Source organism: Xiphophorus hellerii, chromosome 24, assembly GCF_003331165.1.
Source record: "Xiphophorus hellerii strain 12219 chromosome 24, Xiphophorus_hellerii-4.1, whole genome shotgun sequence".
NCBI classification, from domain to species: domain Eukaryota; kingdom Metazoa; phylum Chordata; class Actinopteri; order Cyprinodontiformes; family Poeciliidae; genus Xiphophorus; species Xiphophorus hellerii.
Window position 1 is genome coordinate 959,368 of NC_045695.1, and position 13,236 is coordinate 972,603.

Below are 13,236 nucleotides of genomic sequence, written 5' to 3' on the forward strand. Positions count from 1 at the left end.
TGTGGATATATTTTTGTATTATACTTACAATATGTTCTTAGCCGTGCTAATTAAGATCTTGGCAGGGAAATATGGAATGAGCATCAATGCTAGAATAACAAATATCTATGACTTTGTTTCTCATGTATTGCTAATTGTGATCAGCTTACTTAATTTTAAACAAGTTCTACTTTAGGAATTTTTTAATTCTATAGATCAAGTAATCAGGCTCATGAAATTGAACTAAAATGTAACTAATCAGTCAATCCATGATTTAACAAGGGTAGCAAACTTATTTAGAGATTTAAAAAAATGTCTGTGCTCAATTAAGCACAATTAATGTTATTAAGCTTTGACCGAAAATTGACTCTGACAGCTAAGCTATACAAAGTGATAAAGAACACTAGAGGATATGGTGCTAAGAAAAGATATAGTATCTTGTTTCCACAGGCAACCATTTCTGTTGCAAAACATAATCTGACAGATTCAGCTGACAGACTAGAAGTAAGAGCTGTCCACTCACATATTCAACCTACTGGGATAGTAACTGCTTTGGCATATTTTTAGCCTGCTGAAAACTCTGGCAAATAATTCATGTTAACCATGCAAGCTGGCCTTTATGTATGGAGGACCAAAACTGACATAATTTAAAATAATAAATATATAAAGCAGAAAAATATGTTTTTTGTTTTTCCTAATATTCCTATTGAATATGTTTTCAGATGTTGGTAAACTGCCACAGCAGACCATCCTGTGGGCATTTCTTAATTCTGTCTTCAAGGACTCCCAGTGGGTTCACAACTTCAGGATGTCCAGAGACCTTCACCTTTCTGGAGCAGGAAACACAACCCAAATGCACTGATGGCACATTAATTAAAAACAATGTTGCTGATGTTCTTGTAGCACTGGCATGCAAGGACAATCTCTATATTACTGGTTTTAAATAACTAAATAAATTTGATTATTTCTCATCTGATCATATTCAACTAAACTGTATTCCTTCTAATCGGTGGAGTTCTCATTTTAATCAAGTCTCTCGTGTCCTCACTTACCCTCCATGAAATAGGGCTCAGGCTCCAGTCTCCACAAAACCTGTCCTTTTTGAGTACCATTTACTCCACGGTTCTTGGACTCCCAGACGTTGGCCACACATGTCTCATCTGTAAAAAAACACAATGTAATTTATTAAAAAGCTGTATTTTAAGTGCAGAAATCCTGGATTCTAACATTTATTACAATAAGCAAACTGTCAAATGGACTCCTGATTTTTACTAAACTTAAAAAAAAACAAAAAAAAGAAAGTTCATTCATTTATATTTGGTTTTATAAAGCCTGATAAAACTCCGGTGTCTATCTGTGTTTACCTTCATAGATGGGCCATAAACATTAAAACTTAAATATTAAAACTTTGGGAATACATATTTGGCATTTAGCTGGTCATGCACTAAGCAGAGGGATTACATTTCTCCCTGCCGTATAAATCTAGACCCTCCATTCCCTTTCACGTACTTATCCTCTTCCATACATATTAACATTTTAGATCACAATGATAAAGGTTTTGATAAATTGTGTGGATGTATCACTATATAGGTTTTGTTTACTATACAAATCTTGAACGCTTGTTAAAAATGCTGAATTAGCTTAAGTTTTGGTTTACAAAACAATTTTCAGTAAAACTGATTTCTACAAAATAATGACAAATAAAAAAATGAAACATAAAATAAGTGACTGGCTAATTATTAACCCCCTATAAAGTGACTGACATAATTCAACAGAATAGAGTTTGCTAAAAGACATGTGTGGGAGCCTTCATGGTCAAGTCCAAGAAAGCTCTTTGGTCTGATGAGACTAAAATTCAGGCGTTTGGCTCTCAGATAAAATGCTATGGTTGGAGGAAAACACATCACCACAAACACACCATCCAGCTTGAACAGCTTTCCAAGGAAGAATGGAGTTAAATTGCAGGGTGTAGATGTGCTAGCCTTATTGGACACACACACACACTTAATGGAGTGGCCAGGACAAAGTCCCGATTTCAGTCCCAGAAAATATCAATGGGAAGAACTGTAGACGTCTATGAGCAAGCAGGACAACAAACCTGACATACCTTCTAACAGTTCTGTCAAGAAGAATGGGTTAAAATTGTGGCAAATTGTTGAGAAGCTTATAAAAGAATGTTTTACCCAATTATTCTACATGTTGTTGGAAATAGTTTAATTATGCTAATTTTAATTCTGTTTAACTTTGGCGCATGTTGAAATATTAGACTGATCATGATTATTTTGAGTAGGCCTCAATTTAGGTTAGAATTGGACTCATGGTTTAATCAATACATAACTTAATCAGTAGAAATTTTTTCTTAGATATAATGATCACAATTTGATTAAAATTAGTCTAATCATAGTTTTTTATATTAGAGCACATTCTTAAGAGTGTATAAGTCATATATTCATCTGAAAAATGTATTGAATGTAACAGATGTTTTGGTATTGAAACTGCTCATGTTTGTTTTATAGGAGTTTGAAGATATTATATGGAACATGTATTAATTTTGATAATCAAAATCGGCTGTTTGATGTGTTGGGTCTATTTTAGTTCCTAACCTGCAAGGAATTAACCAGAGACACAAATTACCTTTCTGCAGAAGAGGGGAGCAGAGCCAGACGCGGAGAACCGCCGTCAAACACTGTCTGTGATCAACTCCTCCGGCTCTTTGTTCCCAACTGCTTTTTATTATGATTACAAGGAAGGAGGATGGGCTTTTTCACACAGTCACACAAAGAATTGACCAACGACCTTTACTACAGGATATTCTGGAACCTTCTGTGGACATGCCCTTACAAGGGCACGAGGCTGACCGTTACCAATCAGTTTCACAGGAAGCTGTTAACACAGGAAGGTGTAAACGTTTCTAGCCTCCAGGCAAACATCAGTTTAAACTGTTAATAGCGTATCACGGAAGAAGTAAACAACACACAAAATAATAATATGAAAACATAAATCAAATAAACTCACAAGTAAATGAACTTAGATAATTTTTCTAACATGATGCACTGGGTAAGAGGAGAGGTCAGGAGAGCTCTGTGCAGTCCAGGAAACACTTTGAGGCAGTTTGAAAGGATGAAAAACATGAATAGCTGATAAACTTCGGTCCTTCTTTCATTCCGTATGAAATGAACATATCTATTGTTTCTACCCTGGGAAAGTGTGCAGGGAGGATAGCTTAGACAGCGGATAAATTCATCCCTGGCCTTGGTAACACCTGCATGGTCTCTGGTGTACAAAAAGCACGTAATGATGTGGTGCTGTTTGTGTGCAGGAGAGACCACCTCTGAACAGTGCGTCAAAATGCATCAGACAGTAAAGAACCCGCCTTGACATAAAAGTAATTGAGCTAAAACAGAAAGTCAGATCACTGGGGTGGAACTGTCTTTTAACTGTGGTCTCTGAAGGAGCATCTCCGTATTTTGCATTTTTCTAAGGTAATTAATGTTTCCTTTCTGGCTTTGGTATCTGATGACCATGTTGAGCTATTGGTGTGATTTTATGCATTTGATTGTTTGAAGAAATTCTGGTTGATTGTGAATTTTAACAGTGACTGTTGTCTGTGGTTTCACTTTTACACACGACATCAATGGACCTGGGGAGACGAGATAACAACGAACAACAGGCAGAAAATGTTTCGTTTTCTCAACAACATATGTATGTGTATGTCAGAGGTTGCGTTAACGGAATATTTTCCATATTTGACCGTATTATTTTGGGGGGGGGGTTAACGATGGAAAAATGTGAAGCCCGTCCATCATTTTGAGAGGTAATGATTAACCCCCTGACTGGTGCACATGGGCAGACGTTATAGACTTTATGCAAAGAGTTCATTTCAGAGGAAACTAAAATCAATCAATAAAAAGATCCTTTCTGAATATTATCTCATGGACACTGAACTAAAAAATGCGTCTTTCTTTTTTTTTTTTTTTTTTTAGAACTTACATTTTTATTATTTTTACAGAGCAATAATACAGCCATACATCGATGGTACATAACACAAGTGCTCACAATATGAAGTTTTCCATAAAATAAACATCTTGGCATGATATCTTACAACCTCAGCATCACATTTGTAGACTCCTCACCATACAACATTAAAATAAGGATACATTTTGGGCAGGATAGCTAAACACCATATGCCAAGAGACAAACTTGTTAGGCTTATTTACATCAACAGAGCTTCTGCTGGCCCCCAGCGCAGGCTAAAAGTGGTTTTTTGAAGTCTTAATGAGTAGGTTATCTGTTCCATTTTATACAATTCCCTTACTTTTTGAATCCATAAGTCGTAGGAAGGTGGCTCCAACTGCATCCACCTGATTGTAATGCATTTCAGGGCTGCTGTAAAAAGGACATTTAACAGATATACTTTGGCCCGTCCTTGCAAACCATGTGGTATAATATCAAGTAACGCAACTGTAACATCCTTTGGTATAACTTCCGGGAAGATTTGGTTTATAGCCCTGTACACCTCACCCCAAAAGTTTTGAAGTTTGGGGCATGACCAAAAAATGTGTGTATGATTGGGGACTGCTGAGCCACAGTTTCTCCAACACAAGCTTGGTACTTTAGGATCCATCTTAGAAACTACATCAGGGGTCCTGAAATATCTGCTAATAATTTTCCATTTATATTCCCGCCACGTATTTCACGTATATGTGCCTCAGTCCACACTTCCTCCCATGTTTCGTCAGAGATTCCTTTGGCCGTCTCTGCCTCCCGTCTTTGTTTTGTCCAAGTGGGTTCGTTAAGGTTCATTGACAGAAATACACTATATAACTTTGTTATCAATTTTTTTATCTCCTCCCCCTTTCTGGTAATGGATTAGGAGGTTTTCTATTGGTGTGGGATTTAGTACTCTTTCCCAGTCCCTGTGTGCAGACAAAAAAGAGCGCAACTGTAAATATCTAAAGAAATCATTTTTCTGGAGATGAAAATTCCTACATAACTCTTCAAATGACATAAGGCTGTTCCTGTCGATCAACTGATGAAGAAATGTAAGCCCCTGTTCAGCCCATTTAGAAAACTTTTTGTCTAAGAAATTGGGTGTGAAAGATTTAATATGTCCAATGCTTGTTAATATTGATAAACCTCTTGGTAGCTTGAAAGAAATTCGCACTTTGTTCCAAATGTTAAGTGTGGTTTTAGTCCACAATGGCAGTTCCTTTACTGGAATATCTAAAAATGGCAATACCTTTAATGGTACTGAGGACTTTGCTTGCTCAATGCTCAGCCATCTTGTTTGAGAATCCTGTTGGATCCATGAAATTAAAGGCTTTAACTGAGCTGCCCAGAAATAGTATTTCAAAGCAGGAAGATTGAGGCCCCCTTCCATCTTACTTCTTTGTAGTGTTTTATATTTTATGCGAGGGCGCTTGCTTTGCCATATGAATTTTGATATAATTTTATCCAATTCAACAAACATGGACTTTGGTATGCCAACTGGTAACATCTGGAATAAATACAATAATCTGGGTAACAGATTCATACGAATGGTTTCAATGCGACCGAGGAGGGACAAAGGCAATGCTGACCATCGCTCTAGGTCATTTTTAATTATATCCAGTGTTTTGCTGTAATTGGCATGATACAAATCATTTAATGAGAGAGGAATATTGATGCCTAGGTATTTAATGCCCTCCCTTGGCCACCTGAAGCCGCTCTGTTGTTTAACCCCCAGTGGAATATTGCTATTGACATCCATTGCCTCTGTCTTATCAACATTTATTTTATAACCAGAAAAATGTCCATAAACAGAAATCATTTCCCTCAGACGTGGTATTGATGATGTAGGATCAGACAGATACCGAAGTACATCATCTGCGTAAAGAGATATTTTATGTTCCTCTGTGCCAATCAAAATCCCTTTAATTTCATTATTGTCCCTAATAAGCTGGGCTAATGGCTCGATACTAATTGCAAACAAAAGAGGTGACAAAGGACAGCCTCGCCTGCATCCGCGCTCCAGTTTGAAACTTGCCGACCTGAAACTATTAACTCTTACAGCCACTTGTGGGGATGAATATAATGTATGTATCCAATCTATAAACTTGGGCCCAAATTTAAATCTCTTTAATGTTTGAGTAAGGTATTTCCATGACACGCGATCAAAAGCCTTTTGGGCATCTAAAGATATTACAGCTGTCATAGCTTTCTTTTCTTTTTGGTGAGACATAATATTCAATAAACGACGCAGATTATTTCCATAGTGCCTCCCAACAATGAATCCGGTTTGATCTGGATGTATGATTTGATTTATTATGACATTTAATCGTCTCGCCAGAATACCAGTTAGAATGCGTACGTCCCCATTAAGCATCGATAATGGTCTATATGACCCACAGTCAGTGGGATCCTTACCTTCTTTATGCAAAACAACTATTGTGGCATCAGACCAGGATGGCGCCATTGTTTTAGTTTCTAAAGAAAAGTGGTATGCTTCCAATAAAAGTGGAGTAACGATGTCTATGAAACATTTGTAGAATTCATTTATGAAACCATCGGGACCAGGACTCTTATTATTTTTAAGGGATGAGATAACATTTTTAATTTCTTCTTCTTGAATTGGCTTATCTAATTGTTTAGCTACAATATCGGATAATTCAGAAATATTTATATTTTGTAAGTAGTCTGCTATCTTACTCTCATCACCGCAAGTGTCAGTGTCTCGGTATAAAACCTTGTAAAATTCTGCAAATGTTTAACCAATATCTTTTGGTTTTAAGATGGATTTATTGCCCGATTTCAGCTTATGAACTACATTTGAGGACTGTTGTTTTTTAAGTCGGAAGGCCAAAAGTCTGCTCACTCTATTTCCATTTTCATAATACTGTTGCTTGGCAAAACGAAGGTTACCTTCTATCTTTTCTGAAAGTAAATCTTGGAGCTCTCTGCGTGATGTATTCAAATCATTCAGAATCCTGGATGCTCTAGTCTTTTTATGTTGGAGATCCAGTTCCCGAATTCTATCTTCTAAATATTTCTGTTTGTCTGCCTTTTGTCTTTTTTTTGCTGTCGTGTAGGAGATGATGCTACCTCTTAAATAGGCCTTTGCACAGTCCCACAACATAATAGGAGATGTTTTAGGGGTATTGTTTATATCCAAATAATTTTTGAGGTCTAATTTAACAAATTCAACAAATTCTTTGTCATTAAGAAGGGAGGCATTAAGTCTCCATTGCTTAAATGATGGTGTCAATTAGGCCTGTCGCGATAAACGATAAATCGATTAATCGTACGATAAATTAAAGCTATCGACGTCATTTTAATTATCGGCACTATCGTCTCTTCCGACCTTTTTCTCTTTCAGCTAATAAGACTGAATGAAAAAGGGCTCAACTCCGGTGCTCTCCACTGACTCCTCCCTTCCTCATATCCTTAGTGTAAAGCCCAGCGCACACTGCACGATCTTAGAGCTGTCAGCCGATTGTCGGCTCATTTTCAAAACCTGACAGATAATAATAATAATAATAATAATAATACATTTTATTTGAAAGGCGCCTTTCTGGCACTCAAGGACACCGTACAGAGAACGAAAAATAGCAAAAACTATAAAATATAGCAATTAAAAGTAGGTAGAATAAATACACAACAATGTATATAAAATCTATATGTAAATCTATGTAAAAATCTATATAAAAATCAAGCAAACCAATTGTGTCATGTTGAAAAGGCAGATCTAAAAAGGTGTGTTTTAAGTTCAGTTTTAAATTTAGGGAATGAATTTATGTTTCTAAGATGAGGTGGTAGGGAGTTCCAGAGTTGGGGGGCAGAGCGACTGAAAGCTCTGCTCCCCATGGTAGTAAGACGGACAGAGGGGACAGACAAATGGATAGAGGAGGATGATCTGAGGGAACGAGAGGGAGTGGCAATATGAATAAGATTGGAGAGATATAGTGGGGAAAGATTGTAAAGAGCCTTAAAAGTATACAGAAGAATTTTGTATTCTATGCGGAACTTGGTAGGCAGCCAATGAAGTCTTTGCAAGATAGGAGTGATGTGGTGCATGGATGGGGTTTTAGTAATGATACGGGCAGCTGAATTCTGGACCAGTTGAAGCTTATGAAGAGATTTCTGGGTGAGACCAAACAGAAGGGAGTTGCAATAGTCCAGGCGTGATGTCACAAGACAGTGAACAAGAATGGCAGCGGAATGGGAAGTAAGGGAGGGGCGAAGACGGTTGATGTTGCGTAGATGAAAATAAGCTGAGCGGGTAATATTGTTAATATGAGACTGGAAAGAAAGGGTGCTGTCAAGAATACAGATCACACATTAGCCGACAGAAATCCTAGGTATAACGGTTCGATCGGGTTCGTTCCTGCCGTGTGGTGTCCAACAATGGGCACAAAATAATGGCTACAAGTCCAGTGAACTAATTTTAAAACCAGGCATTAATCAGTGCTTTACTACAATCTACCTGCAATGCATGTTGCTAGTGTCAGCGTAAAGTCCTGCCTGAATGAAAATCATTATAACCTATTTACGTCACGTTAACGAAGAACAGCTGAAAAGTTACCGGGTTTATCAACTGCGGTAGCAATTTCGCTCCAGCTCCTCCTCTTGTCATTTCTATATTCTTTGCATGTTAAATAAACATTAATGTTGTTTCCACATATCATCTCCAATGTCCGCTGGACTTCGGGTTGCGCAGTGTCAGCTGTTTGGGATTCCCGACGTAATTTCCCCTCAGAAAGCTCAGAGGAGAATCCGCGCTTTCTGATTGGCTACCTGTCACATTCAACAGGCTGGTTAAAGCGCCCAGTCGGGGAAAACCCCTGATTTAGATCGGAGCGGCAACGACAATCTACCGTAACACACCACACAATCTTAGAAAGACCAACTTCTAAGATTGTTGTATGGGGAAAAATAGGAGCAAAAAATCGTGTAGTGTGAACTATTGCATCAGGTAGTCGATGTGCCCATCTTCTCTATTTAAATCTAATTATTACTGAAGGGCAACATAATATACACACTTCATAATCTGCACTCTTTTGGTTGAATGCAGTATTTATTTCCACTTTGGCTTTATGTTGTTTAGTTTTTTTTTTCCAAGTGAGTTTTTTGTTAATGGAGACTGAGAATCCATTTTATTTTTGTTTTTGGTTGTTTTGTTTATTTTGTTTATCAGCTCCAGTGTTAAGTGTTTTTTTGAAAATAAAGTGTATCTATCTTTGGCAAGAAATCGCATGCGTTATTACATCATTTCCATTAAATCAGTGTAAAAAGGTCTTCAAACAATATTATCGTTTATCGCAATAATTTTTGAGACAATTAATCGCTCAGCAAAATTTGCTATCGTGACAGGCCTAGTGTCAATCCTATATTCCACTTGAGAGTAACAGGTGCGTGGTCAGAGATTGTGATGGGCAATATTGTGATATCCTCAATTCTGTGTAGCTCGGCCTTGGCAGTAAAAAAGTAATCTATTCGTGAGTAAGATGCATGTCGGTTTGAGTAAAATGTGAAATTTCTGTCCTTTGGGAATTTGGATCGCCATACATCCACTAATCCAGCTTCCACAGACTTATTTTTAAGCATTTTACCCATCTTAGATATGGGGGTTCGAGAGGCTGGGTGCCTATCTATATTTGACATTACACAGTTAAAATCCCCCCCCCCATAATCAGTAGACCAGAGCTGTATTCTGCAAACATATTGAAAACTGACTTAATAAACCCTGGTACATCTTCATTAGGGGCATAGACATTTACAAAGGACACTGATGTTCCATCAATTATCCCATTTACCAATATAAATCTACCCTCCTTGTCCTTATGTACTAACGTTTCAGTAAAGTTAATTTGCCTATGTATTAATATAGCAACACCCCTTTTCCTACCAGAGCAATGTGACGAATAGTAAACTTTATCAGCCCAAGACTTATTTAATTTTGTATGTTCCACATCTGATAGGTGTGTTTCTTGTAGCAGTGCTACTTGACATTTTGATTGTCTGAGTTGCAGCAATACTTTTTTTCTTTTGATTGGACTATGCAAACCCTTCACGTTATAACTTGTTACCGTTAGTGTACTCATAACTGAGTTAATTTAAAAATATATATGTGATAGTATTGTGTTGGAGGCAGAGACGGCCATTTGACGGATGGGACCAAACTTGAGTAACATGGACGCTGAACACCAAGATGATGCAATAAACTAAAAATAGTAAGGCGTTGCTGTACAATATTGTCAAAACTAAGATTCAAATGCTCTGCTTTTTTAGATGCAAAAGGATCCTCAGGGAACAGAAGGATCAAAACGCAGAAAACACAATTAAAAATGTGCATTGCTAACATAATGCAAGGTAGTGGGTTTAAGTCCCTAGCCACTATAAAAAGCAGCAACAAACACAACCGAAAAAGGGTTGGATGTGTGCAAAAACAACAAAAAGAAATTAAGAGTGTGGAAGTTCAGGCTCCTGCAGGAGAGCATAAGTATGTGTACTTTAACCACAACGTAAAATCTACTAGTAATATTAATACAACTTAATTATGACTAATTATGACTTAGTAATTTAACAAGGTTAGAAGTGACAATGTTACACACCTTTCAAACTTACCAGTTTAGATAAGTGGCATTGCCGAACATAAACACAGTTAGTATTTAAGCAGTTTCAGTTCCAGTTATTGCAGCGGGGATTGTCTTCCGTATGTAGTCCATGGCCTTCACAGGGTCCCGAAACTCCTTACCGTCCTCTTTGTATGTGATTTTGAGTCTTGCTGGATAAAGTAATCCGAAGCGCACATCGCTCCGTCCCCGTAAAGCTTTCCGTGCATCGGAGAAGGCGGCGCGCGCCTTGGCGACACTGGTGGTGTAATCCGGGAAGATGGCGATCCTTTTACCCTGGTAGGTCAGCGGGGCTTTGTCCCTGGCTCTTCTCAGGGTGTCAGCGGCGTCTCCATCATAATGCAGCTTGGCGATGATCACACGGGGTCTTTCTCCGTCTCTTGGTTTCATCAGAGCAGCTGTTCGGTGTGAACGATCGACTTTTACATCCAGGTCCATCTGGAGCGCTTCTCTGATCATTTTGGAAACCTCTTTAGGTTCGGCGGAGTTCGGCTGTTCCTCAACGCCAACTATACGGATATTTCCGCGCCTCATCCTCCACTCCACGTCCTCACACTTGTCCCGTATCTTAACCAGCTCGCTCTGAAGTTCGGTGACGGTGGTCTGCAGAGTGTTTACCTCATCAGACCATGTAGACCAGGGGTGGGCACTCCTGGTCCTCGAGGGCCGGTGTCCTGCAACTTTTAGATGCATCTCTACTTCAACACACCTGAGTCAAATAATGAGGTCGTTAGCAGGACTCTGGAGAACTTGACTGCACTTAGGAGGTCAGCTGTTGGATTCAGGTGTGTTGGACCAGGGAGACATCTAAGAGTTGCAGGACACCGGCCCTCGAGGACCAGGATTGCCCACCCCTGATGTAGACAGTCCACCTTTCACGTCTTCAATGTCCGTTTTAATTGAGGTGATTTCTGCACGGATGGCGGTGGCGTTGCTGGCTATTTCGGCCCTCACTGAGTTGATGTCAGCTCTGAGAGCGGTGAACTCTTCAGACAGCGCACTCCTCATTTCCTCCCTTATAATTTTGGAGATTTCCCCTCGTATAGAGGTTAGGATATCGGCTCTCAACTCCTCACTCATACCAGGGCTCTTGGGTTGTGGGTCTTCGTCGTCTGGAGTACGCTGCCTCGTGGCTCTGGTGTTAGCCGTTAGCTTTGCCGTGTTACCGTCATACTTGAACTTTCGAAGTTTATCCGCCATTTAACAAGTAACGTCCACTGGAACGGAATTCTTTATAGTCCAACACCTTTATCAATCCGATTTAGGTCACAATTAGTGAGCAGTTGTGGTTTTTAAAGCGAAAATATTAATAAGCCTGCAAGAGCTCTGAAATATCCGTCTTTACTCCATCTTGGCTCACTAGCGCCCCCCCCTAAATGCGTCTTTCTGACCGGTGTTCTGTTTATCTGTGCTACCCGTAAATCCGTCCTACCTTGTGGTAATGCGCACATCAATGCTAAGTCACATACTGCAAATTTCTTATAAATATGTCCTACCTGTGGACGTATCGTTTCATGTGTTTTATTTCATCGAAGATTACAATAAGCTTTGTTTAATTTATTTGATACCAAAATACATTGTTTTGTGGGCTATTTTGTCCCTATATTTTAAAATATTTTTAGTTTAATTACACTCTTTTTTATTATTAAACTTTGCTAAATAGATGTTAGAGATTCGTCATGGATATAAATTGCTCCAATGCTAAGCTAACCATAACTCCTAAGCTTCCACTTCGGTCCGTCATTCAATTATCCAATATATTTAACATTAACACAACCCGCTATTGTTTTCTATTTGTAAACATGACGGTAGCAGTTTTGGACATGTAGCACTGACAAATAGACTTAGCTATCTATCCGTGCTACGGTAGGAAAATCTGACAAGGTAGCACTGATGGTCAGAACACCTGCAATTTAAGTGGAGTCGTTTAATTTAATTTATTATAAGCTATTGGGGCCACAGTCAGTGGTTTTTGTCACTATGGAGAAAAACTTAGATGCATTTATCTGCTTTATGTGTGATGGGATCTGGTTTCACGGTTCAACTAGGAGAATATTAACTAAACCGCATAAAAAATGCGGCTAAATAGCCTATGTTAATGTGATTATGATTTGACGGGTAATAATAGTACATGACCGATTTGTTTTTTTATGTTGTCGGTCAAAATTACGGATAACAAAAAATTCTAGCACGACCTCTGGTGTGTGTGTGTGAATATATATATATATATATACACACAGTACAGACCAAAAGTTTGTACACACCTTTCTAATTCAATGGGTTTTCTTTATTTTCATGACTATTTATAAGGCAATAAATCCCACTTATTAACCTGACAGGGCACACCTATGAAGTGAAAACCATTTCAGGTGACTACCTCTTGAAGCTCATCAAGAAAGTGCAGAGTGTGTGCAAAGCAGTAATCACAGCAAAAGGTTGCTACTTTGAAGAAACTAGAATATAAGGGGTATTTTCAGTTGTTTTACACTTTTTTGTTTAGTGCATATTTCCAAATGTGTTATTCATAGTTTTGATGCCTTCAGTGTGAATCTACAATGTCAATAGTCATGAAAATAAAGGAAACTCATTGAATTAAAAGGTGTGTCCAAACTTTTGGTCTGTACTATATATATATACAGTATATATA

The 13,236-nt window shown here is 38.3% G+C and overlaps 1 protein-coding gene across 3 annotated transcripts in view; it reads right to left on the minus strand.

The window, feature by feature from the left end:
* Positions 1-13,236, minus strand: part of LOC116716093 (E3 ubiquitin-protein ligase HECW2-like) — a 70,235-nt gene that overhangs the window by 49,267 nt on the left and 7,732 nt on the right. For all 3 annotated transcript variants that reach the window (XM_032556881.1, XM_032556880.1, XM_032556879.1), the window contains one exon: positions 1,032-1,139. In XM_032556881.1, the coding sequence (XP_032412772.1) occupies positions 1,032-1,038 (7 nt within the window). In that variant the 5' untranslated portion in view covers positions 1,039-1,139. The remainder of the gene's footprint in view (positions 1-1,031; positions 1,140-13,236) is intronic.